The sequence below is a fragment of the Lygodium microphyllum genome, chromosome 29 (assembly GCF_053477565.2).
Source record: "Lygodium microphyllum isolate KBCC chromosome 29, Lygodium_microphyllum_v1.1.10, whole genome shotgun sequence".
In the NCBI taxonomy this organism is placed as follows: Eukaryota; Viridiplantae; Streptophyta; class Polypodiopsida; order Schizaeales; family Lygodiaceae; genus Lygodium; species Lygodium microphyllum.
The window spans coordinates 107,749,172-107,776,496 of NC_141163.1; the positions used below are offsets into that span (position 1 = coordinate 107,749,172).

At 42.2% G+C, this 27,325-nt stretch overlaps 1 protein-coding gene across 2 annotated transcripts in view; it reads left to right on the forward strand.

Moving 5' to 3' along the window:
- Window positions 1–3,756: 3,756 nt before the first annotated feature.
- The window catches only part of LOC148010997 (clathrin adaptor complexes medium subunit family protein), an 87,601-nt gene continuing 64,032 nt past the window's right edge, over window positions 3,757–27,325 (forward strand). Inside the window, exons 1-5 of one of the 2 annotated variants that reach the window (XR_015689550.1) lie at window positions 3,757–3,970; window positions 4,094–4,243; window positions 11,396–11,728; window positions 11,831–12,123; window positions 12,207–13,117. Coding sequence is in view for 1 of the 2 variants with exons in the window: in XM_087671947.1 (XP_087528073.1) it covers window positions 3,900–3,970; window positions 4,094–4,243; window positions 11,396–11,728; window positions 11,831–12,123; window positions 12,207–13,117 (1,758 nt within the window). In the remaining variant the exon portion in view is untranslated. The remainder of the gene's footprint in view (window positions 3,971–4,093; window positions 4,244–11,395; window positions 11,729–11,830; window positions 12,124–12,206; window positions 13,118–27,325) is intronic. The other variant, XM_087671947.1, reaches the window with a different exon arrangement.

Below are 27,325 nucleotides of genomic sequence, written 5' to 3' on the forward strand. Positions count from 1 at the left end.
AATGGCTAGAAGTTTTGGTATGTTGGGATTGGCTGGAGAGAAAGCTTAGGGTTTGAATTTGTGTTTGATAGTAAAGCAGGGGGTCAAGTCCAAGGTTTACAAAAAGAAGAAGGAACAAAGCGATTTTGATTGAATCTTCGAAAGTTAGAATTGAATTGCTTTGTACCAACGTTACCATTAGTTGGAAATTGTTGCAGTCGCTTTTCTCGTCCATTAACTTTGTCTTCAGCATCATGCACTAAAGAAATCGAATCCTCCAGAGTCTTTGACTTGAATATGTTCACTTCCGCATAGAAGTAACCAACTAAATAGAACATATATTTGCGCTTGTGGGTCGTCTCAAGAACATCTTGAAGCATTCGAAGTTGTAGTAAGGCACTCCATAAATGCTTGGTGTATTGCAGAATGGATTCACAATCTGTTTGTTGTAGAAGATCCCACAGTTTGATTGCTTTTTCATGGAATTAAGGTGGAAGAAAATTCTGTAAAATTTTCTTTTGAAAGGAATCCCAAGTAGTGGGACAATCAATACTCTTACGGACAACAGTCCACCATAATGATACTCTGTTTGCTAAATGGTTAGTGACGCATTTAAGTTTATCTTTTTCAGCATATTTCTCTTCATGGAAATAATCATCAAACTAATTGATGAAAGCTAGAATAAAATTTCCCTCACGTTGCCCATTAAAAGTACGAAATTTGAAATTTCTTTTACTTATCTTGGCTTCTTTCCTGAGAGACTGTGCATCGAGTGTCGCATCAATCGTACGTCGAATAACATCTTCAAGTTGCGCTCCTTAATCGATAGTGTATCGTTAAAGTGTAGCCAATTGCGCTTGTAAATTTTGACGTGCTCTTTGCTCTTCTTGAAGTTACATCATAATTAGGTTTAATATCTGCTTTAAAGTCGACTCTTGCAAATCACCTTCGGTCATAAAATCTTCCATGTTTTGATTAGACATCCTACAAAATCTCAAACAACCTCACACACTCAAAATCTTGTTAGGAGGATGAGTGTAACTCAAATTTAGGTTTACAAGGCTTGCTTTTTAAAATTAAACAATTGGCTTTTACGATCTTGCGTTTTTCGCAGGTACGACAATTGATGACAGTCTTTTTCCAAGCGAGAAATAGACTGCGTGTGATAGCCTGTTTGTTGGAAATCAGCTCTGTCAAAGTGCAGGTACGAACAGAGGCTTGTTGGAGTTGTGAAGCAGGTTCAGGACAAGCTCGGTGTGAATACCCACTATGGAGGAGGTTTAATATTAAAAATTTTAAGCTTTAGGAAGCTTAATAACCTTAAGCTTTATAAGAAAACTTAATGGTTTTTATGAAATCGAACAGGACGGTGGTATGTTGTGGATGACGTCGACGTCGTGCAGTTCATCTTGCTACCACTGATCGTGAAATTTTAGAGGGCTAAGGGCTTAAGATTTTTAAGCTCAAGTATTAAGCTTTGACAATTGATATGAAACTTAACAGTTTCTGTCTGAGAGAGAGGGAAAAAAAAGTCTTTATAAAGGAGCTTCCCAAGTGGTCCTCCTCCTCCAGGGAGTGGTCCTTTGCAATATAACAACACAACATGAAGTTCTTCACCGCCAGGAATATATTAGTATTGATGGTTTATCGCGAGACTACCTGTAAAGCCTGTTCGTTCTAGGAGCTTCGCTTTCGCGTGAGATGCTAAGCGATTGGAAACCCTTGAACTTAGCTTCTCTCTGACATCGTTGATGTGCAAATCGGATGATGTATGCACGCGTAGTGAACATCAGAAGGTCCCCAAGAACAAAGAACTCTACAAAAGCTCATAAAGCAAAAAGAGAGGTTTGCACGAGATGAGACAAAAAGACAAATTGGGTACAATCTCCCCCCATGCCTTGTGTGAGAGCTTCACAAGGCATGCATTTATAAATTTATTAATCTCGAAGTTAAAAAATAGCCCAATTTACAATTAGCATGCTTTTGGCTTTTGTGTTTGCTTTTGCTCAAATAAAGAGTAAAGTGTTTGGGCGCCCCAAAAGTTAGGTTATGCCCAAATATAATGTCAAATAATGGAATACTTAAACCGAGCGCCTATGCGCATACAAAATAATAAATGTTTGTCAAGTGCTTTAATAAATAAGCTCGTCTAAATGATTATTGATACCATGCCTTAAGTGATAAGATGCATGACCATAAAAAATAATAATTCTTCTAGATAATCTGAATACATGCCTTCAGCCGATGCTGACCAACACCACCGTTGCTTGCTCTACACATCAATTGAAGCATTCACAATTGTTAGAAAATAATAAGATAAAACCTACAAAAGTGAATACCTAGCAGTCTTCATCTACAAAATAATTAAATAGGTTGGAACTCTGTCATAACCTTAATTTAATATGAGTGCACTCTAAACTCACAAACATCCATTAATTTAAATATGTATTTTGCGAAATCGTGGAATCATCCATGTGCACATTAAATTAATATGACACCCGAAAAGGACAGGTGTCCCCGTCAAGTGCTTGTATAAGGAATTCACCTTGTGTACGAGCCTCGGCAAATACATATAGTTTAACGGAATCCACCGTGGAATATGCCTCTAGTTTTATGGAATCCACTGCAAAAACCTCACAAAATCCACCATGGAATATGCCTCTTGGCGTCAAGCATGGCCCAAGAGCTTCTAGACACAAGAATAAATGGCATCGGAACATACCCAATTAAGTTGATGCACTACGGATTTAACATCTTGCTTAATTAGTTGGTAGAAGTCACAAAAAAAGAATATAATGACACACTGGAAGATTACATGAAAAATAACCACTACAATCACGGTCATGACAACCTTGCAACAACGGTCAAGAAGGTTACATATCTATTGAGCAGAGAGGTCTATACCCAGAAACATGGTTCAACCTTTAATCCATCAAGCAACATCATCTATGTAACATGTAAGTTCTCAAATACAACTTTTTCTTTAAAAAAAATAATCAAATTTTCTCGTAGAAATGTAGACAAAGCAAACCAAGAAGAAACCAAACTTTTGCCAGCGCCAAGCTTGTAGCCTCAACCACTGCAAGTTCTCCCACCAGCTCAAGTACTTCCATATCATCTAGCACCATCTGCAACCAAAACCCACGAGTTAGTCCAGAAGCGCCAACGTAGAGATACAAAAGTAATTACTTCATCTACACCATAAGATGTAAGAAAAATGGCCAGGAGTATTTGGGATTGACGAGCAACATCGAGAAAAAAATCCAACAACACCAAATAAATCTCATCAAGAAAATGAACAAAGACATAGAAACATTCCAACTATTCAAGGATAACTTCGAGGTTAATATAGAAGCAATAGTTGATAGCATAGACAAGGCTAGGAATTTTGAGCAGGCCACCATCCGTAAGAAAAATACAACTGTGATAGGATACAACAACCTAGACGGACACCCAACAAAAAGTAAAAAGTATTTTTTTTGAAGAGAAAAAATCTCATTTGACATAACAAAAAAAAAAGTTCAAAATTACAATCATGGACTCAAGTTATATAAGTATTCATGTTCTCCTTTCGAGATTCATGCATTTAAACAACACTAAAACTTGTCTACAAACATACTTCGCTTTAAAACATGTCACATGTCTAAACACCATCAATAAAACTGTTACATAGTAAACATGCAAAAATTACATAATGATAAGAAACTTTGTACTCCTTCATCTAGCCGCATCTGTCAACCTAGTTCCTTTCAGTTTTTGTTTTTTTCTTTTGTTATAGAAGCGCCTAACATATGAAATTCCAGATTTGTTTTTGTCTTTTTCTTTTGTTATAGAAGCGCCTAACATCTGAAATGCCATTTTTCCATGTCGATCAGTTCCAGCGGCCACAGTGAAGCCACCTGTTGTTGTCCTCTTTCACGATGCAAGGACAAGGATGCAGCATTCGTGCATTGTGGGTTCTTACTTCGACCGGCAATGTCGTCTTTTCCAGGTGTGCTCTTCTCATACTTTGCCCCTCCGTCATCTCGACGCGCACAGTGATGTAACAAATCTCTGTACTTGTGTGTGTGTGTGTGTGTGTGTGTGTGTGTGTTTTCTCTTTCCTGGTTTGCAGGCGCTTCCCCACTGTTGATAGAAGATGGCAAGCCGCCTGCAGAAGACAAAAGGATCGCCATTTTTCAGACTCCGGCTCTGGAAATTCCTTGCGCATCTCTCTTCCCACCGATGCTCAGATCGAGGAAGCTCTTAGAAACAGGAAATTGAGGTAGAGCAACTCAGTCACATTCTCATATCAGAAAAATGATAAAACAGAAGGCAAAGAAAATCTTGTTTTCGCATATTGGGTGTGGTTTAATCGTACAAGCACAATCACCTGACACCATAAGATGATGTGTGTCTTCGAGGCTTCAGAAGTAGCTCAAATTTCAATTACACAGAGCCTCTGCACGCTGTCCAACCGGTAGTAATCTAGGAGCAATTTGTTAGAATTCAATAACTTATTGATTTCAAGAAACTCCCTAGAAAAGCATTTTTTTACACAAAGGAGCTAAGAAGAGTTTCTACAATTATTTGGTTTAGGCAATGAGTGATATAAGCCTTTGCAAAATGGTGTCTTTGGAGTGATGGCAAACAGCAAGAAAACTGGTTGCTGCACTAAAATTGTAGTGAGCTAGTTCACCATTGTTGGTGCCTCATTGGTGTAAGCTGGGTTGAAATTCCAACCTGGTGTATGGGGGGTGACCTTGTCCCCCTATTTGATTCACTAACATTCATGATGACTGTGAACATATCTAGCTCGAAAATCAGGCCTAGGATCTAACTTGAACCTGGTGTATGGATGGTTACCTTGTCTACCATATGAGGGGTGTGAGTGCTAGTTTGGACACCTAGATGTGTTTAACAAGTATTTCCAACTTTTTGGAGTGATTATTCATTTAGTAAAATAAAAGCATCTATTTATAAACTCTAGGTTTTGCTTATTCCTTTGTCTTTCTTGACATAGAGGACATGAATATATCCACCCTTCAGAATGTCCCTAATACTCCTGCCACCACTGTTTGTCCTGCATCGCTGACTGGGTCACAGCTCTGTGCCGCTCGCCTGCCCTATCTGTGCCGCCTCAGCACCATCTGTGGCCACAGGTTCAGCCGCCAAGAGTATGAGAGTGCGCCCAGCAACTATCTACACATTTGGAGTTCAGATATGCTTTTGGGTCTTTTGCCCGATTTGAGCTTCCATGCACACATCTTTATTGGAATTACGAACATTGTGCAATTTCTTTGACATTTGTGTGATAAATTTGGGGCTTTTCTCATTTTTGGGTCCGGCATGCATTCCATCATGTTGTCCTTATTTGAAGATGTAGTGACAACCAGCTATTTATTCACTTGCTTTGCGACTAAAAAGGGATCCTCTAAAAAGTGATTAGGACCATTTAAAAGTGGCACCCACCACTGAAAGTGGTAACTTGCCACCGAAAAGTGATAGTTAGCACACTAAAAAGCAGTGCATATCACTAAAAAGTACTAAAAAGTGGTGGCCAACCACTTAGAAGTGGTTCAATAGTGGACTAGGGGTGGCGATGCTTTGGGTAGGACTGTGCAGCAGCAAGTGTGGGTGCTGCTATAGCAGTGGTAGGCGGTGGGAGTAGAAGGTACAGTGCTGCTGTGGCACAGGTAGGGACAGGCAGTGCTGGCGTAGAATGGAGGTGCAAGCAGCATTGGCTTGGGTGGTGCAAATAGGTTGGGTGGGTACAATGCTAGATCTAACAGACTTAGCAGAGCTGGCAGGCTGACTAGAACAATAGCTAGCAGTGCTGGCTGAGCTCCTTTTTCTTAGGTGGCTGGGCTATCTTAGCTTCTCGATAGAAGGAGCCAGTGGCAGTGAGGAAACTTCACTCTAATACCAAATTTGAGGCCAAGCTACCAACGATGGAGGAGAGAGAAACAAGAAAGTACATAGTGACAGTGTGTGAGTTGAACGAGAGTGAACTTTCTTGTTGTGATTGAAAAGATAGATGAAAGTATAATTAAGGTTTAGGTCTAAGGTTAACCTATCCACACTTTCACCAACTAACTAGAGTTCGGTTTATTTACTCTAGAGCCTAGTGTAATTACTTTAATGTCCTAAGACACCAGATGTACACACCCTACATTGAACTTTAATAAGTGTCCACACCACACAAATTACATTGGGCACTGCCTAGAATTGGCAAATTTCTAACACTTCGGGTTTCCTTCTTTTGTCTTTGGCTCATTTAGTCATTCCCATATTCAAATAGCTCTTTTCTTCATTTTTAGCTTTATTTCTTGCTTTATTTTGCTCATAGTTCGATTTGTACCGTACGATACAATACGTTCCATACAATTCCATATGATATTTCTACACGTTTTTGGCCACTATATCTGGCAGATTCTTGTGTGTCATTAATGTGTCCCACCTGTGCGTTTGAGTCACCGTGTTGTCTTGCATGGCACTTTAGGGGAGTGGGAAGCCTTGGATACTTCAGTCCACCTTTTATAGCTATGTACTCCTCCCCTAGCCCCCTTGGATGCCATCCAGCTCTCTTTGACTGTTTGACCCATCTTTGGCTATTTGATTCTTCTTGGATTTCTCTTTTCTCCCACACTCTTCTCTCTTCTACAAAAGATGCTCCTCTCCTCCATGCTTCCATACCAATTCAACAAAAGTAAATTATCTATATATAATCGAATATAGATGACCCCCTCTGAAGTAGTTTTGACATATAAGTTTGGGTCATAAGGGGTAGAATGAAATCCGTGAGTTCAAAGAAACTCATCCATCCTATTGAACCAGGAACTTGGTGCTTGCTTTAGTCCATAAAGAGCTTTCCACAAATGAAAGACCTTGTCTTTCTTGATAAAAGGGAATTTGCTTTGAGAGCCTTCTCTATTAAAGTTAACATACTGAAAAGCATTTGGATCCTGTATACCAAAAGGAGAAATAGAAGAGGGTTTTAGCTCATATGACTCAAAAGGGTTATAAAAACCTAACACAAGGCCTGGCCAAGATAAAGGAGATGGATCGCCATACATGCCGAATGTCATAATCCCTCCAAGATCAGAGAGATGGCCAGTCTCAACAATTGGTCTAGATAGAGTAGTAGCACTCGTTGGAGGAGTGTAAACTAAACTATACATGATGTGCAAGTACTCCTCAAACTCTTCATCTATAAGATGACCAAAACGAGAGGAAGAAGATGGTAAGATGAAGATGTGTCTATCTCCTCCTTGAGACCATAATGTCTTCTCACAGCCTCCAATGATGGAGAAGCTTGATAGGGCGTCATAGGATATGAAGAAGAAGGTGCCTGAGACATTATGAGTTAGAATGGAGTTGCATGTGAGGCTCTCACAAAGACTAGCCTCTATAATCACCGTAGGATACTCTTTAGAAGAGCACCGGCTTTGATACCATGTGAAGATATGCTAGGGTTTGTACTGAGAAAACACAACATGTACAACCAAGATTGAAACACAAAGACTCAGACAGAGACAAGCAAAACTCAAACCCTAAACGTAAAATGCAAAACACAAAATACAAAAATTCAAAACTCAAACATAGAGACAAATTACAAAGAGAAGAAACTGTGAAGTGAATGAATGTTGTAAATGAATGTAAGAGTGTACAGAATGCCCAAGGGCAAAGCAATGTAGTGTCGGAGAGTGACGTCCATTGAAGATGGATTCCAAGTGCTGTGACCACTAGTTGGAGCGTCTGAGTGTAGAAAACATTAAACGTTGATTACCAAAGTGTTAGGGAATTGAGGCGACAATAGGAGAGGTGTTTGTTGATGTAGACGGCTTATTGGATAGCAAAAACGCAGGTACTGTAGTAGTTGTCTGGTGGGAGAGATGGCAGCAGCCTATCGCCTAGCACCAGGTGCTGAAAATACAGGCTTATCAAGTGCTATGATGACGCAACAGATGGAAACCTCCAAACAGTAGGGCGATGGTTGAAAACAGGCCACCTAGGGCTGGATAGTGATGGGCTGTGTAATAGATAGTAGGTGGTTGATGGTTGAAATTTGCACGGTAGAGTGAAACTTGCACAAAAGGTTCAGGTTGGATGGTGGACAACCCATCTATTTATAGATGTTGAAGAGTGCCTCAAAAATTAGGGTTTTGGGGGACCACTGAAACTCTCTCAAACTGTGTACCAAATTTGTGTGTTTCATTAATTAAGCATGTTTTGGGATTGTTTACAAATGCTAATTAGCTATAAAGTGTGTTTAAGCTCAATATGCATACATACTTCCCTACACACAATTTGACTGGGAGCTCTACCTTTCATAGATTGTGTTTGCTTATAATAGCTCTAAGTATTTCGCTATTGGGTATGGCTTCTTTGTGTTAATGTATGTGAAACCAGCTTTCCTTCTTGGAATGGTGGAATGGGTGGTGATAACCTGATTTAAGAGTTAATTACAGCAATAAATAAATGCACACAAAATGAAATACACACTTTACCATAACATTCTTGGACAATAGACACCGTGTTGGCCCCAAAATTGGCGCCCCTTGCGGTATTTCTTTAGCTTTCATTCAATTGGAAGGAGTACAACTTGAGATTCTTCAATCTCATCCTGCTAACCAATTGCTCTTGCTATCATAAATGACCAGCAAGCCTTTTGGGTCATTTGCCCCTTGATTCACCTAGGACTTCTTCTCCAATTTGACCCTTGGCTGGCCAAATGCTGCCCCAAATCAATTTGGGATGGGCTGCCTCTTGAAATCCCTTGATAATCTTTAATTATCAGCTGCTGATTTCAGTCCCTTGAGCCTTCAATCTTAGGCATGGATCCCAAGGTGGCTACTAAACCCTAATTTTTGCTGAAAATTAGGGTTTACTGTAGAAATTACAGGTCAGCCCACCAAAAATGGCTGAGATCTCTTCCGAATGGCTAAGAATTGTTGAGAATGGCTGAGCATAAGTTGAAGGAGATGAGAGAATGCTGTAGAGAGAGAAAATTCTGAGATTTGTCGCGAAGAACTGATCAAAATCAGCTGCTGCCTTGCTGTACCAGCCCCAAACGGATGCACCAACAACAATAGGAGCATCAGAGACTGTGATCTACAAGAAAAAGTGCATCAGCAGCAATTTCCAGCTTCCCAAGGTCAAGAATATGCAATCTCCATCACCAAAATGGTCTCCAATGACTAGGAAATGGCCCCAAAAGCTGGCAGCAACAGTCCAACACCTCTTCCCAACAGCTCCAAAATGAAAAAACGAGATTTTCCTCTCCCTTCAGCCCTATTTAGCCTTTCCCCCACTTGCATGGGAAAGTTTTGCCAAGTGGCAGCTTTCTTAATCTATTTCCAGCAATTTCCAGCCATTTAATTAATTTTTAGAATTAATTAATTTTGAAAATTAATTCAGCCCTTAATCCATGCCCAGAAAATTGACCTTGCCCATCCAAAAATTCATTGGCTAGGCCATTTGCAACCCAAAGTGGTCCCATGCATTAATTAACCCTTGGACATGCATTAATCCATTAATTAATGCCTAGGTCCTAGTGTCACCGTTGACACTTAATGGCCAATAATGGTCCTAAGGGCAAACTGACACCAAAATTCACCTAGAATCTAACAAGTGTAACTTGTTATAACTTTTGCCTTTGATACCCATCTTTTTCATAGAGTCCTTGGGCCTTCAACTGTAAAAAAGTAGCTTGCATCTCACATGTGCATCTTTTAATTGCATATTTGATTAATCCTTTAATCAAATGTCAATTAAACATAAGCAAAGCATCAAATTTTCACGTCCTTGTGACAATATGGTTATGAGCTGAAACCATCAATTGCCCTTGAACTCAAAGGACTAAAGATGCAATCAATATTTGACTTCTTGCACAATATGTAGGAAATGTTAATGATTGTGAAGAAAAACATTCAAATGGCCCAGGATCGTGCTATATTTCATGGTATCTAGAACAATACTCCTCGAGAGCTCCAAGAGGGCATACCTTGAAAGTCTCAAAGGACTTCAATTACTACCAAAAAGTGCTATAAGTTATCTTTGACATATTGTGGACCTTTCGAGATTACCAAGAAGATTAGTTAATAGTAGTGTGTCTTACCAATTCGATTTACCTCTAGACATTCAAGTTTACCCAATGTGTCACGTGAGTCATTTGAAATAACAATTGGGGTAATGTGAATTGATTTTCTTGATGGAGGAAATCTTGTGACAAGAAGATCCTGTTCGTTATATTTCACTCAAACTTGAATTGGTTCTTGACTATAGTACTAAATGTTTGATTGTTTATCTCGAGTATTTAGTCAAGTGGAAGGAGAACCATTCAAAGGTAGAGGCAGCTTGGTAGTCGGTACTTCATTGAAAAGTCATTTTCCCCACTTCTTTGAGGATATTGCTGAGGACAACAATCATTCATGAGGGACAACAATCATTCATGAGGGAGGAGGGGAAGTGTTTGCATCCTTGGACATGTGGATGGGCGTTAGCAGTATTGATCATAGTGGTAATTAAAGTGACCTAGTGCAAATGCACTAGGGACACTTTAGGGTTAGGGCAGCGGAGTCCTATGTATAGGACTCAAGGCCCTGTTGTGCACATCATTGTGTGAACACCACTCTTGGACTTTGGCACATTGGCTGACAGGCTTGCACATTGGGAGGGTGTGGTTTGATGTTATGGCATGCTAGCCAGCTTGTGAGATGTGGTCATGATGTGGTATGCTGCTAGCTCCCAGGTTTGGAGGAGACCCCATTTGGCTAAATGGCTGGGAGGTGAGGTTGATGTCCATGTCCTTTATGTTCTATGTTGTGGGTACAACTTGCCATGTCTCATGGGTAGGTTGGATCTTGGGGGAATATTTCAGTTACCTCCCATCCAACCTAAGGAAACTAGCTTTCAAATCAATGAGCATAGAGAGAAAACATGAATATGAAAGCATAAACACAAACACATGATGCATAGAATGGAATTCACTACTTTTCAAAGTGACTAAATACAATAGCCATTGAAGAGGAGCAACAATGGTTATCCCCCATCAATGCCAAGCGAAATAGCTCTTATGTACATTGTCTCCAAAATGAGATGCCTCTGTACAGGTGTGGAAGTGTCTAGGTCTGGTATGTATAGGCAAAGCCAAACCGACAAGGACCAATTGTCGTCCAACTAGTGTGAATGCATATGAGGTGCCAAAGCCACCTCTTAATAGTACTTCCCGCCCTCCTTCCTGTAAGAAAGAATGTTGGATATTTTCTTACAGGGAAAAAGATGCTTAGTGCAATTTTTGCAACTGTTACTTCAGTATAAAGTATTTTCTTGGATAATGAACATATTTTGGGGTTTTGAAGGCTTTACATAGTGTCATGAAATTAGTTGATCACTCATATTATGGTGTGTGGATTTACCTTCAATGTATTTGCAGGGAAGGCTCAATTCAGGGACGTGGAATACGAGACCAGGACTCTTCAGAAGGTTCAGATTCATGGGTTGATGATCCAATCACACGTCATGTCATAAGTCTCCAAATATCTGGAGTAGAGGAAGATGCCATCTCTTCAACATTGTTGTGGCCACTGGTCTTGCACTTAAAAGGAAATTTTCAAGTACTAATTTTGCCCTTGGTTGAGCCTAGACATCTTGTCTCATTTGAAGAGATTTGCAAGAGAACAACTTGTGGGAGTCCTTATGAGCTGCTTAAGGATGGTCAATGCCAAAGCCTTTCTTCCATGCTTCTTGAGTTACCATGCATCACTGGGTATTAGCTCCTAGTTGGACTTGTAAGTTGTTGTTTTGCGCCACTTAAGTATGTTAACAATCACTTACTGATCCAGTTTTTCATTGTTTCAATGGCTATCAGGGCATTCATCGCAGCAAAGACTATAGGAGATCTGATCACTGGTGATACTAACGAACCAGAAGTATTTCTTAATACTCCTCCAACTGGAGGAGGTCTATTAGACTCGTTGACAGTCGGAATTGGCATTTCTGCAAGAGCCAAACCTGTTAGCGTACCGGTGGCAGCAGCTGTCCCAACAGGTGCAGCAACATCAGGAACTGCCTCTTCACTGCCGGTTGGAGGTGGAAAGATCTCATTGAAGGCAGCAGATAAGGAGGCATTGAGGAGTTTCATCAGCAGCTCTATGCCATTTGGTACAAGCTTTTGGTATTATTGTGCATTTTCTTTGCAAATGCGAAGCCTTTATACAATGATAGGTTTTGTGATGTCATTACAGGCATGCCACTGGACATGGCAGCTACAAACATCTCTTCAATGCGCTCCAATGGTTTTTCTGTTTTGGATGTGCCACCAACAGATCAAAAACAGCCAGCATGGAAGCCATATTTATACAAGGGCAAGCAGAGGGTATTGTTTACTGTGACTGAAGTTGTGACTGCAGCATTATATGATAGAGATGATGTGCCAGACAGTGTATCTTTAGCTGGTCAGGTTAATTGCAGGGCGGAATTGGAGGGTTTACCTGATGTTGCACTTCCAATAAACTACCCTAGCTCCACCAAGTTTGAGTCCTTCAGTTATCACCCGTGCTGTCAAGCTCAAGCATTTGAACAAGGACAAGATCGTCAAACTATTATGTTTTCACCTCCTCTTGGAAATTTTGTACTGGTACAATATCTAGCTCTACACTCCAATATGCGACCACCTGTACAGGGCTTCTACCAACTGTCAATGGTTTCTGAGAATGAGGCAGCATTCCTATTTAAGCTCAAATTAATGGAAGGATATAAAGCTCCTTATATCATGGAGCAATGCACTATTATGATGCCATTTCCTAGGAGAAAAATTGCTTCTTTGGATGGTAATCCATCTTTGGGGACACTTTCCGCCTTTGAGAACTTGATAGAGTGGAAACTGGTCATTGGTGCACGTGCATTATCCAAAAGTACAGAAGTAACATTTCCAGGAACTATAAAGTTTGGTCAGAGAATAGCTTCAAAGAACAGTGGCTTACCACGGCCTACGTTGGATGGTTATAATGAGGAATTTGACATTATGAGAGACATACTTGGTGATAAAAATCAATCGCAAGATAGCTTACAGGAAATAATGACAGAGGATGATGCGAATCTTGCACCAGTGGAGCTAGAGGAACCTTTTTGCTGGGAGGCCTACAGCTACGCAAAGGTAAAATGCCCGTTGTAAGATAAAGGTGTTGTTTTGTGGTTTCATCTTTCTTCAAATCAATGTTTTATTTAAATGTGGGCCAGTTTGACCTTCTGCTATCGATTGGTTCTAGCAGTTCTAAACCACTGAGTAAAACTGAGCCCACATGTATGTGCATAAGTTCCAATAGAGCATAGTTACCCAACACACACATACTTTTGAAGCACCAAAAGGTGGCCAGTATTGGCCGTTGATGTTTGATGTGCTGTGGCAGGGTGCAATGCTTGTTACACCTGTGGTTTTGAATGGGAGTACTGCAGCTAAGTATGTTCAATTAGGGGAAAATATGATCACACCTAGTAACACAGGGCAGTTCTTTGTGTGCACATAAGTTAGACAGGTCTACGCTGAAGTGAAGGCATTGCTGATTTGAGGATCATCTTCAAGGTTCTGCTTGGGAATGAGGACTCTAGGATGGGCCACTAGGTCCAATGTGAACATAAGGGCTAACAGAGTGTGCACAAGAGTGTACAAACACGATAACTAACACATGTTTGCTCAGAATGGATAAAAATTAGATGATAATGCAATGAATGAATGATACAATGCTCTACCAACTGCAATACAGCTAGACAGGTCTAGGAGCGAGCTGAAGGGGGGGCTAGGCACTGATGATGTCATGAACAACAGGAGTGTGCTGCACCTGGATGGATCTGAATACAATCCTGAATGCAAATGAACAGTCAAACTTGATGCTGAAGGATACAGAATCTGCTTTGCATAGCATGTAGACAGCTCTACTCTGATGACCAGCAACTGCACAAGGCCAGCCATCAGCTCTGCTAGTCAGCCCAGTCCCATGAAACATCACTGGCAGTCAGGCCAGGCCTACAGGCAGCAGTGCTGTAGTCTTAGACAGCCACAACCAGGCGACCTGCCTTCTTGATTGATTGATTGGCTGCCATGGCTGCCTTTTTAAGGTTGTTCCCTATCCAACTTTTGGCATGTGTGAAATACAACTTTAACTTCTTTTTAATTTTAAAAAGTAAAAATAAATAGTTACTTTTCTGACCAAATAAATCTAATCCACATGCTGCCACATCATCGTGCCGCATCAACATGCCATTTGATCAGGCTCGAAACATGGTCATGCTTACAAACTGATGAATTATCACGGAATCCTTTTTCCAGTTATGAAGTCTCTAGGTGCAAATCACATCCTGTGGAAAGTTGATGACTTTGACCTATCTTGACACTAAACCTGTTCATCATGCAATCCTATGTACTTCCATCTCATTACCTTGTACTGTTAGAAGTTAGGGCATGTCCTGCTTTAATAGTAATTTAGAGTTTATCCGTGGGGCTTGTGTCTAGTAAATGTTACAAACTTATTTAGGGGCGTAAATAAAGCATTGAGCACTTGAATCAATCTCCGCTTGAATAGTTCCTTAATCTGTGCTCAAAGCTCCTCAGCTCCTTGCTCATCTAGCGGTGCACCTAAGGGAGTTTTTGCTCTTGGAACTAGCTCGATCTTTAAATCCATTGGTTGGGATCGGGGCAACTCCCTAGGTAAAGTGATCCAAGAAAAGGGAGTCAAAATCTCCAAACAATGTTGAGCTTGTCTCTTCTTCCACATCTCCGTACTATGAAGAAGAAAAAGAAGCCGCCTCAAGTTACCACTTGAGGAGGAGGATCCAAGTTGTGAACAAGTTCCATTGTTCACTTGGCTCACAGGCCAATATTTGGAGGGGAGATGGCCCCCTTTGTGGATGTTCGGGTGTGTGAGTCTAATGGGAAACAAGAAATAACTGCTATGCAGTGTGCGCTCTGCAATGAAAACTGCTAGGGTTTGCACTGAGGACACACAGAGTGTACGGCCACGATAGAAACACAAATAGACAGACATAGACACAGAGGGCAAAACTCAAACCCTAAATGCAAAACTCAAAACTCAAACCCTAAACGCAAAACTCAAAAACTCAAACATAGAAACTCAAACACAAACAGAAGAAGGGAGAGAGAGAACACAACTGTGAAGTGAATGAAAGCTGTAAATGAATGTAAGAGTATACAATGTGCTCAAGGGCAGAGCAAAGTTGGAGTGTGGTATCCACCGAAGACGGATCCCAAGTCTGTGACCACTAGTCGGAGTGTAGGAGTGCTGAGTAGTGAATGGAAGCAGGCTGGTCACCAAAATGCAGCAGTCTAGATGCTGGAAATTGGTAAATGCAGCAGTGTACCACCGATCAGAGGCTGGAAACTGTGCACAGTCTGCTAACAGCTGGCTAAAACAGTGTCTGATGTGGTTGGCGATAACTGGATGATCAGTTCGCAGCAGATGATGATGTCGCCAGCCTGCTGATGTTAGTATGGATGAAGGCGCCAGTAGCAGGAGCAAACACGGATGGAGTGGCAGTAGTCTCGAGGGCTGGACAGCCACGTGGGAGGAGGCTGATGGTTGAAATCCTCACGTGGAGTGAGAAACCTGCACAAACGGACTAAGGCTGAATGGGGGCAGCCTGTCTATTTATAGATGTGGAAGGGCGCCCCAAAAATTAGGGTTTCCATTGAACTCTCTCGAACCACTCCCCATTTTAGGGTTTTCATTGAACTCTCTTGAACCGCTCTCCGTTTTAGGGTTTTTACTCTAAAAGAGCATTTTTTAGTGTGTTTTGGGGCTGTTTAAGCGGCTAATCAGCAACAAGTAATGTATATTTTAGCTCAACACCCTCTCTTCGGCCCAAAACTAAGCTAAAAGGTTAGGCCAACCAGTGTGATATTTACTTACCTCAAGGCGTCCCATCCCAAAGCAACCAAGGCATTGGACAAAGGGTGTACGCCGGCTGCCTAGTGGCCTACCAAGACTACAGAGGCGATGGTTATCTTACCAAGGAAATCCAAGTAGTCACCCCAGAGAGGACAGGGCATCGGACAAAGGGTGCACGTCGGCTGCCTAGTGGCCTACCAAGCCCTACGAAGGCGGATGGAACTTTTTTTTTTTTTTTTTGAATAAGTGAGGTAAATTTTATGGGATGCGGCCGATTGAGTAATAGTGACCCCGAAGACGGGAGTAGGGAGGGTTCACCCAACACATCACAAAACAAAACAAGCTAACCCATCCACTCAGGGTGTTGATGATGAGGAAAAATAGGTGATGAGGTATCCATGTGATGAAGGAGGATGGTGGTGGGGTAACAACAACCGCCAGTGGAAACAACTTAGAATCCGTTCAAGTGGTGCTCGGCACAATGAGATGCAAAGTATGTTACATGCTGAAGAATGCTCATGCAGTAGGTGCCACTTGGACAGTGTCCCTTAAGGGGAAATTGTTCACTTGCCCAAGCGTCCTAGTACAAAGATAATAAAATCATGCAATGCAAAGGGTAAGATACAACAGGGGGAAAGAAGCTAATATCGAAGACAAAGTGCTGAAGCCTGTAGAATTCCAAGAAGGGTAGGAACCCCCTCTCAACCTAGATGTAGATGCCGAAGAAGGAAGAGGAGCCTGATGTCGGTCTTCATATGGTGCCAAGAACCATAAGGAATGAAAGAAGAGGAAGTGGATGAAGTGGATGAAGCACCCGGCTAGAAGAGCAAGGCAGAAGTCAGTGCCATGATAGCATCGAGAGCATAGAAACATGAAACGGGGAACGGGAACGGGGAACGGGGACGGGAATGTCAAACCTAGGGAACGGGGACGTGGGAACGGGAACGGCATTTAAAAAATCAAAATTCATGAAGTAAGTAGGAACGGAAACGCCAAACCTAGAGAAGAAAGAGAAAGAAGAGAAAGAAGAAGAAGGAAGAGAAGGAAGAGGTTGGAGGTGGGAGGAGAAAGAAGAGAAAGAAGAAGAAGGAAGAGAGGGAAGAGAAGGAAGAGAAGAAAGAAGAAGAAGGAAGAGAATGAAGGTGGCTGGGGGCAGGATGCAGGCGGGAGCAAGATGCAGGCAGGAGCAGGACGCGACCGGGCGCAGGTAAGTTTTGCCACGTGGCGTTCCCTGTCCCGTTTCAGACAGGGAACGTTCCATCATTTGGAAACGCGGTCCATGATGGATACATTCCGGGGACGGCGATTCCGCATGCCGGGGGGCCGTTCCGGCCGTTTCCTGTCACTATGATCGAGAGAGATGTTGCACGATCCGCCTCAGGAGGGGAAATCGCCATACTAGAAGAAGAGCAAACACTCGTAGGATGATGAAACCATGAAAGGAATGGTGCATATCCCCATGTCTCTAGTCCAGGTAGGACCAATGCAATTTGCAAGTTAGCCCTACGCTAAAAGACAAAACCCTACAAAAGAGATGAGAATATGCAAATATAGAGGTTAGTATTGAGATGCTCCAAGGCAAAATAGAACAAAAAGAAAATCTAACTCAAAATAAATGCAATGAATGTGTATGTGTGAGCAAATGCAATGGAAGACAAAAGAAGGGAAAAGCTAAGGACAATGAATCCTATGGACCCGACTCAGTGCGAAAAATGAATGCTAGACTGACCTAGGGTAGCCGAAAGGACCTAGAGCCATGCTAGTCTAAGAAGGTGGCCACCATTGCGTACGTCCAGTAGGCAGGACTCTGCCAAGAGAACGCCTAACGGGGTGGGAAGAAAGGTGAGATAGATGCATGAAGTGCAACAGGATCGGAACCTGCAGACCAATCAGCGAGTCCCTCAGGGGTAGTGAAAGAGATGGGCTATTGAGGCTATACACTAGCCACATGTCCAGCAGCAATGGCGGGTGCTGAAGAAGTAGATGAAGCAGGAGCGGAAGGCATAGCCCCACTGGATTGTGCAATCGCAGCGGTCTGCTGAGGTTTTTTAGGTGGAAGACCTTGAGCCTTGGAGCGACACTCCTCGTCCACATGGCGTGCTCTCTAGCAATGTGTGCAAAACCGGTTTTTCTTAGAAAGTTGCTGCCAGATATAGGTCTAGATTCTTTGGTTCCATTTGAGGAAGAGGAGTCACCCTTTGATTGGCTTGCCTTCGCATCTTGCGAGTTTTTGCCACTGGTGGTTTTCCCTCCTGAAGAAGAGGCAACCAACCCCCTTTGCTTTGAATAAGGTTGCGATGAGAATTTCTTGTGGACTTGATCATGCAACCTTACTCAAAAGACATATTCATGATGGTCCAATTCCTATGATGTACGACTCCATTTCGAGAGGGAAAGTTGGTAGAGGTAAGCTGGCGAGAGATGGCATGCTCCCGTAGAAACTCAAGAAACTCATGGGAGGTAAACTCGCCACCACTATCACTCCTCATGGATCCTACACTATGACCATTTTGGTTATGAATCCCCCCCCGGCGGGCGCTCTCAGAGCTTCACTAAGGTTCAAATACACCCCTCGCCAAGAGCTTATATTAGCATCAAATGATTGCTCAATTTAGAAATTAAAATTGATATCATCTCATCACTAAGTGTTGAACCAACCCAACAAGCTATACATTATGAAACCCTCTTATTTTTCCTATTTTCTTTTTTGAATCCTTCACCTTTTCTTACTCATGCTTATATGAAATGTTACCTTTTTCATTTTTTGTTATGAGAGAGGAAGAAGTACTGGTTGGTTGATATCTATCAATTCTGAATAAATAATACCTACTTAATTTTAATAACACAGAAAGAGAGAGATAAAAACAATGGGTAATTATGTTTAATTAAAGAGAAAGAGGAAGCTAAAATAGCATTTAATAAGTACTTAGTGAGTTATATATGTTAATTTTGGTTGTAAAGATACTAGAATAGAGTGTCTTTGATTCATTTGCACAAAAGCAAGCTGTGCAAGGTGAGCAATAGCAAAAACTCAAAAAGGATTCTTTCAATGTATTTTGAGTACAAAATCTCAATTCAATATTATAAATATCTACATGGGGGAGGTGCTCAACCATGCAGAGGGAGAGATTGTACCCATTCTTGTGTTGTGAAAGTTTTGGAATTCTCTTCTCTTATATCATTTGTTCTCTTCTTATATTTTTCTGACTTATTGGCTATTGTATAAAAAAGGCAACAAATGTTGGTATCAAAGCAAGATGATTGGTCTATGCATTAATGTGAACGAGGATCCATTATCTATGCTTGACATTTATCTAACTCATCACACATCCCTTCTTTATCTATTGGTTAAAGGCTTTGTCTCAAGGATTTGAAGATAAGTACTCCTTGTCACCATTATCCTTGATGTACCTATTAATTCTTTGGTAAGGAGGAAGACTTTTCTAAAGGAATTTGGGCTCCAAACCACGTGAGCAATAACAAAACCACTCTTATTAGTGGTTTTTCCACCGTAAGTATTTTTCTTCAAAGGAAGAGAGAGAAATGTTAGCAATAATAGATCAAGTAACACCTCCCAACTTGGCTCAAAACTACCATCAAAACCTTCTCTCGTTGTTATTTTTGCCATACCCACCAATGGATGATTACCACTATTTCCTACACTATTGTAGGCTATCGAAAACTCCACAACATAAGTTTTTTAAGCTTTTAAGCTTAAAGGCCTTGAAGCTTTACTAATGGGTGGCCATTCTAATTTTTCAATGGGGGGAACTATGTCATACCCTTTCTAATAGATGCTCAAGCAAGAACAGCCTTTGGTTTGCATGCAAGCTGGGATAGCCCGTGGTTCCATGAAGTTTCTAGAAGATATCTACATAATCGCTTATATTATCATTGATGCTAGTGTGCTGTGTGTTAGTATGCATGTCATGCCATGCATTGACATGCATGTCACGCCATGGGGCATACTCTTTAATGACATTTTCCCCTATTAACCTCCTTAGGCTATAGTGTGAATAAGTGTCATGGGCTACAAGCCCTTCAATCATGCCAATAGTAGTTGTGAGGCTCCTGAGAGGTAAGTCATCTTCCATTCCTTGTCTTGTCCTAGTATTTTCTTGTATCAAGTCTTATCCTATAATCAAACCACACTCTTGTGAGCATACTCTTGTACACAAGTTCTCTTTTAATTGAGTTATGCTACAATCAAGTTATGTTCCATTTCTCTTTCAAGTTTTTCTATTATAAGTTGTGAGAGCAATATCCTTGCTCTCGAAGAGCACTTGTTGTACCGATAACACCCTTTCACATTTATCCTCTTCCTTTTAGCTCATTACCCGTGTGTGCTGATCCTTGAGATACAAGAGTTTAAGGTAGAGTATTCATTTACTACATAGTGTGTTTGTTGCATGAACATTGTATATTCAATAGCTATATTACGTCATTCGTTCTTTGTATTCATTGTCTTTGAGCTACCCTAACTCTACCTGTGTTCTTCTATCAATCTATGCTTTGTCGTATGGTGTCATTTGTGTTTCTGTGTTAGGGTATTTTTTCACATAGTATTGGAGCCGAGTTCTCTGAGAGAAACTTAGGCATTGATTTGAAAGCTCTACATAAGAAGCAAGAACAACAGAAGGGAAGATGGCTTCGAATACTACTTCTGCACCACTTCTCACACCTGAGCTAAATCCATCGAGGAATGAGTGGGAGTGGGCCTCATAGCTTGCTTCACAAGCTTCCAACATGGTCAGATAGACATTGGACAACCATGGAGTTCCACGACCTTATGCGATCACTGCAGCTGAGTGCGATCTCATTTTGATGCATAGAGCCGAATAGCAGATAGAAGATAAGTTTGAATTTCACCCTTTAGATTCAGTGCATTGATCTATTGACCACGCAGGAAGGTTAGAATCTCCACTTAGGACTAGCCATCAGCAAGTGGAAACTGGCATAGAGTACACTCCATTGCCTTCATACTTATTCTCTCTAGTGTCGAGTATGTCTATCATTTCAGATTTTGTTAATGATGATTTTTCTTTTCTTATTGGTATGGATGATTTTTATGATGAAGAACGTATGCAAAACAATTTCTGGTTTATGAGTAATGAGGAAGACAAATATTTCTTTATGAACTTAAGACTAGGTAAGCAGTTGAAACAAGAAATTGTGAGTACCCTTCTCCTTTCTTTCCTTCAAAAAATTTTGTTTTCAAAGGTTAAAAGGAAGTAGATGCATCTTCATAATCATTATTTAAATTTAATGTATTTAATGGATAAAAGGAACCCACATTATTTTTCACATCTATATCTTTTACAAATCCATTTAATCTCCCTCCCATCCCACCCTCTTATTCCGTTACCACATCCTTTCAATATCCATTAAGTGCACTGCATGTTGCATCTCATGTAAGATCACATGTATTTTCATTCACCACACCGGGGGATTCTTCAAACTTAAGCACAACCGTTAGGACCTCATCTCTTTCTTAGTCGGGTGGTATTTCACCTTTTTCTCACACACTTTCGAGATCATTGCAACCTGTGTATTCCCCCTAGTCTCTCTTGTTGGTGCCATAGTTTGCCTCCATGCCATTAGCTAGTGGACCCTCTAGTCATTATGCTATGTCCTAGCCAACATTTGGACAGGGCTTACGCGTCCCAGTGCCTCCACCTCCATTGGTACCTTATGGAAACATTCATGTTCTAGTGCCTCCATATCAATTGACATTCATTGGACATTCATAGTCTATTTCTGCCTACCCACCTCTTCTCCCTATTGAGAAACCCTTCACCCTTCACCCGAAGTTTGCGTTTTTCCATTTCTGCGTTTTGCATTTAGGATTTGTATTTAGGGTTTGCAGCCCCAAAAAGGGGCGCTATCCTAGACTAACTGTGCCTATTTATAGGCCATTCTCTCATTCATTCCTCACGGTTGATTCATTCAGTCCGTCACCTCTTCTCTTCAGCCTCTCCACTACCCTCATACCCCTTCAGAAGGACATTGCGGTTCGTGGTTCGTGGTGTCTTCATTATCTTCCTTGTGCTATTGCATCCTTGTTCCCTTGTATCACATTCACTCCATGATTCGAAACTTCATCATTCCATTCATCAAAGTTTCTTCTCTCTTCTCTTCTCTTCTCCATGTTTGCCGAGTTCACTCCGTGTTCCTCGCCACCAACCCTACTGTCTCGCTGATACATCATCTTTTGACATGGTATCAGAGCCGCTTCTGCTCAAACAGTGGCAAAGATCCTCCACTCCAGTGACGACAAAGACTAGTGGCGGGTTCGGCATCCACTTCTCTTCTTCTTCCACTGCATCAAAATCTCATTTTTGCAGATTTCAAGTGTTTCAGCTTGCTTCCTACACCCCATTGGTGGAGGATATCTCAGTCGAAGCTGTCCATTACTGTCTCCATCAGTTGGCGCTTGATTTTTAGTCCTCTTCACGTAGTTTGGAGCTGATTCTAGCCATGCAACTGCTGTTCCTGTGCAGACTTGTTGCCGTACAGCCTGCTACGTCATCATAGTCCTGTTGCCTGCGTTTTTAGTCTCTCTCTCTTTTCACGTGCGTTTTTCTACTGGTTGCAATCTCTTATTGCTGGTTGCATTCTCCTCCCACTGGTAGCTCGCTTCCAGCCCTTCCACTACTCTTCCACCCCTTGAGGCAGACACTGCAATTTGTGCTTCACATTGCCCTCACACCCCTTGAAGCGGACATTGCGGTTCGTGGTTCATGGTGGTTGACCTCTTCCTTCTTCAGCAAGGCACACTGGTATCCATGGCTTCTTTACCAATAGATGACCGGACTACTGGGTGCTCCTATTGTAGCATCACCAGACACCACCGATACTTGCCGACTTCGACGTTTGCTCCCCACCCCTCCGAAGTATATGCGTCTTCCACCAGACACTCCTTGTGCCACCTCTCCTTTTTGGGCCACAAAGATCGTTCTGCATCGGCTATCAGCGTACTATGCTCAAGGCAATAAGACGCATTTGATGCGCACTAAGTCCGTTCGAGCACATGGAGGATTGATTGGGCGTTACGATCTCCTAGAGATCGTCGCAATGCAAGTGGTAGTCTTCTACCACTTATTTTCAGGTACAGTGGCTTCCACGACCTACGGATCTGCAGTGCGCTTCATTGAGAGACAGTGATTGTTTGATACTGTCTCCTCGTCAGTTTGCTCCTTCGAGAGACAGTGGTTGCTCGACTCCTTCCTCTTCTTTGGCTACCCAGTCTGCTACACTGAGAGATAGCGACTGTTGCCCACCTCTTGCTCATTTTGAGCCCCACCCTTTCCCACCCTCGACTACTCAGGTTCGAGAGGCTACCTCTGGGAGCTCTTTGGTAACCCAGATACCTTCTTCGGCCCGACTGGCGGCACTTTCTTCGTCTACAGACATTTTAGAGTCCGTGATGCATGAGTTTTTGGATTCCTTATCTACTTCAGAGGGGGATGTTATTTCTTTGCTCTCAGAGGGGACATCTACTTTTTCTTCGACTTCAGTGGAGGCCGCTCCATCTCCCACCTCAGAGGGGGAACCTACTCCACATGAAGCTCTTCACCCATCCTTTACTTTCTTGGGGTGGCTGTCTTCGACCAGCCATCTCTTCTACTGATACCTAGGATCTTCAGGTACCACCTAGATCGAGACCTCGGAGGTTCAGCCGCGACTTGGTGACGAGGCCTTCGTATTCCTTCGAGCATGGATGCACGGAGCTAGTGGCTTCTCATGTGGTTGTGTTTTGGGTTCTCCAGTTCACTCTGTCTAATGGTCTTTATTGCAGGTTTCCTTTTCGGTGGAAATCTTGGATCTTAGGAATCCTCTACATCTTCTTCCTCCTCTTCTCTTCTTGCCTTGGTCACTTGGTTAGCATGGAGCCACCTCCCGAGATGGAGTACGGGCATATCCTTATGGTTCTCGGCACCACACAAAGTTCGACATTCCTCCTATGCATTGCATGATTTCATCATCTATGTACTAGGTTGCTTGGGCAAGTGAACAATTTTCCCATGAGGGACACTGTCCAAGTGGCACCTGTTGCATGAGCATTCTTCAGCATGTAGCATTGCATCTCCACCTCACTCTTCTCTTGTTTCTCTTTTTGGGCCTGAGAGGGGGTTTTGAGAAACCCTTCACTCTTCACTCTCAGTTTGCGTTTTTTGTGTTTCTGCGTTTTGCGTTTAGGATTTGCAGCCCTAAAAAGGGGCGCCATCCTAGACTAATTGTGCCTATTTATAGGCCACTCTCTCATTCATTCCTCACGGCTGATTCATTCAGTCCGTCACATCTTCTCTCCAGCCTCTCCACTACCATCACACCTCTTTAGGAGGACATTGTGGTTCGTGGTTCATGGTTGTCTTCATCATCTTCCTTGTGCTGTTACACCCTTGTTCCCTTGTATCACATTCACTCCATGATTCGGAACTTCATCATTCCATTCATCAAAGTTTCTTCTCTCTTCTCTTCTCTTCTCCATGTTTGCCGAGTTCACTCCGTGTTCCTTCCTGCCAACCCTATTGTCTTGCTGGTACATCTTCTTTTGACACCTCCTCCTCCTTATCGAATACCACCACCACCACCACCACCATCTTATGCTCTAGATCCATCTTACTCCACATCCTTGACACCTCATGGTTCTATCTCATCTTTCGCTAAGTATGCATTCAGTGACAAGACTCATTTTAACGGGTCAAACTTTACAACTTGGTGAAACTTGATGAGACATGTCCTTGACTCACAGAACCTATAGAATCTTGTGTATGGATTGGAACCCCAACCCGATTCCATACTTGTTTCATACGGGGTTGTCTGCTCATGGAAGGCTAGGAATGCCTTTGCTATTGTCAAGTTAATGCAAGGCTTATTGCCTGAGTTTCATTCTCAGCTTTAGGATTTTGACTTAGCGTCAGAGTGATGGATACATTTGACTGACCGGTATGTGACTTGAGATAGGATCCGTCGAATAAATCTTGACCATGAGCTTCAAAACTTCAAAATCTCTGACTGGGATGACTTGAAAGTCAAGTTGTTTGAGTATCGACGTCTCCTTGCTGAATTCTCCACTACAGGAACTCCGAAGTCCTGTGACGATCAGGTCACATTGTTTCTTAACAAGCTGCCATATAAATACTTCAATTTTGTGCTGCAAGTGGTTTCTCTACACAATTTATCCACATTCTATGAATTTGAATGCTAACTATTGCGTTATGCACGGCTGTTCGATCGGTTTCATATGAATAATTTTCAGAGAGGGCTTTTGTTGCTCATTCTCAAAAGGGGTAGCAAGGGATGTGTAAACAAAATCAAACTTCAAATCAAAATTAAAATCAAGCAAGGGAATCTCAAGGAAACTCCCAGTCTCAACTCAAACCTAGGTGGCAGAATGTACCTAAGAAGAAAAGGGTTTTGTCAACATTGTGAAAAGGTTGGCCATTTTGATGACGAGTGTCGATTAAAGGCAAGAGGCATAGCACCAAAACCCAAGTCACAAACCCCCACCTCTCAATTGGGCAACCCCCATCTGAGAGGTAGGGTGATAGCAAGGGCAGTGGAAAGGTCAGACCCACATTGCCACCGATCAACCATCTTAGTTGACAACGTTCTCAACTCCAGAGGGCTTGTTTGACTGGTCTGCAGAGGTCCACATCGTCTCCGTAGAGACATCCGGTGCAAGTCTCGTCCACATTTGTGAGTTGCCTTCTAACGAGGTTATTGCAGAGACCCACTCGTCACCGCCGAGCACATTAGCAATTGTTTGGATTGTGGACAGTGGACCTACACATCGCATGACTTTTATAGCGGACATCTTCCATACCCGAGCCCTTGCATCCGGGCGGATCCGCATATGAAACAATTCCTCAGTCAAGATCGAGGCTCAAGGTTGCGTCAATTTTGCCTTTGACAAGGGTTCGGATCTAGCTTTGTTGGACAATGTATACTATGTCTCTCAGCTTAGGGTGAACTTGTTATCTGTTTAGGAACTTTGCCGATTGGAGCGAGCAATTTTCTTTACAGCGACCATAGTCAAGGTCCTTAACTCTTAGACTGGTTTAGTGATTGCTTGTAGCGAGGCACAACCTAATGGCCTATACCACATGACCCATTTTCTTACCAAGCCGACAGCCAAGGGCTTCGGGTTCCATAGCTTCTAGGCATCATTGGCCACATCTTGGGACGCTATGAATAATGAGTACCTTTGGCATTTTCATCTAGGGCATTTCGACTGTGACTCTCTTTATGAGTTGTTTCTCCATGAGATGGTTGAGGATCTTCCTTGCTTGGAGCTAGCTCAAGATGTCTGTAGAGTATGTCAGCTCAGGAAATAGTACCGTACTCCATCTCTTGAGCAGTCTACATATAGAGTGGAGATGCCTCTTAGATTGATTCACGTTGATCTTTGTGGGCTCGAATCCACTGCTGCCTTGAACGACGCACTGTACTTCTTTTTGATAGTGGATGATCATTCGAGATATATATATGGGTGTACTTCCTCAAGCATAAGTCTGATGCTTTTACGTATTTTTGTTTGGGTGCGTCTGGTTTATAACTAGACAGGTCGTTGTGTTGGTTGCATGAGGATTGCTAGTGGTGGCGAGTTCATCTTCCACGAGTATTCTGAGTTTCTCTAGCTATACGACATCTCTCACCAACTCACCTCTATCAACTCCCCCTCTCAGAATGGAGTCGTAGAGCTTAGGAACCTAACAGTCATGCAAATGACACACTCTATGTTGTTTGTAGTAGAGCTCCCTGAGTGCCTTTGGGTTGAGGATGCTAACACTATGGTGTACATCCTCAACTGGTGCCAAATGCGGCTCTTGCTCAGAAGATGCCATTTGAGGCATTCTTTAGCTCTTGTCTTGTCATATCCCACTTCAGAGTCTTCGGGTGTTGTACATACACACACTTGAGATGATAAAATAGGAAAACTTCTTTGGTTAATTCATACTAGGCCAGACTTAGCTTACTCAGTTAGTATTTCACAGCACCTAGGATGTCACATTGGATTGCATGTCTTCATGTGTTGCGTTATTTACAGTGTACTTATTCTTATGGCCTCACTTATGGTTTTGGTTTATGTTTGCAACAAGGGTACATTGATTCTGATTGGACAGGAGATCTTGATACTCGGTGTTCCCATGGTGGCTACCTCTTCACCTTAGGTATGGCTCCTATTTCTTGGTCCAGGTGTAAGCAAGAGACGATAGCGGCTTTCATGGCCGAGGCTGAGTATAGGGCGCTTAGTGGTGGCACTTCACTTCCCTTGCGACTCTCCTATCGTTATCTACTACGATAACTAGAGTGCCATTGTTGTGGCGGACAATGTAATCATCACACCAAGGACGCGGCATGTGGGAGTCCACTTTTACTTTTCCAGAGAGCAAGTTGAGCTAGGCACCATCCGGCTAGAGTTTATGCCTTGATTAGATAATTTTGCAGACATTTCG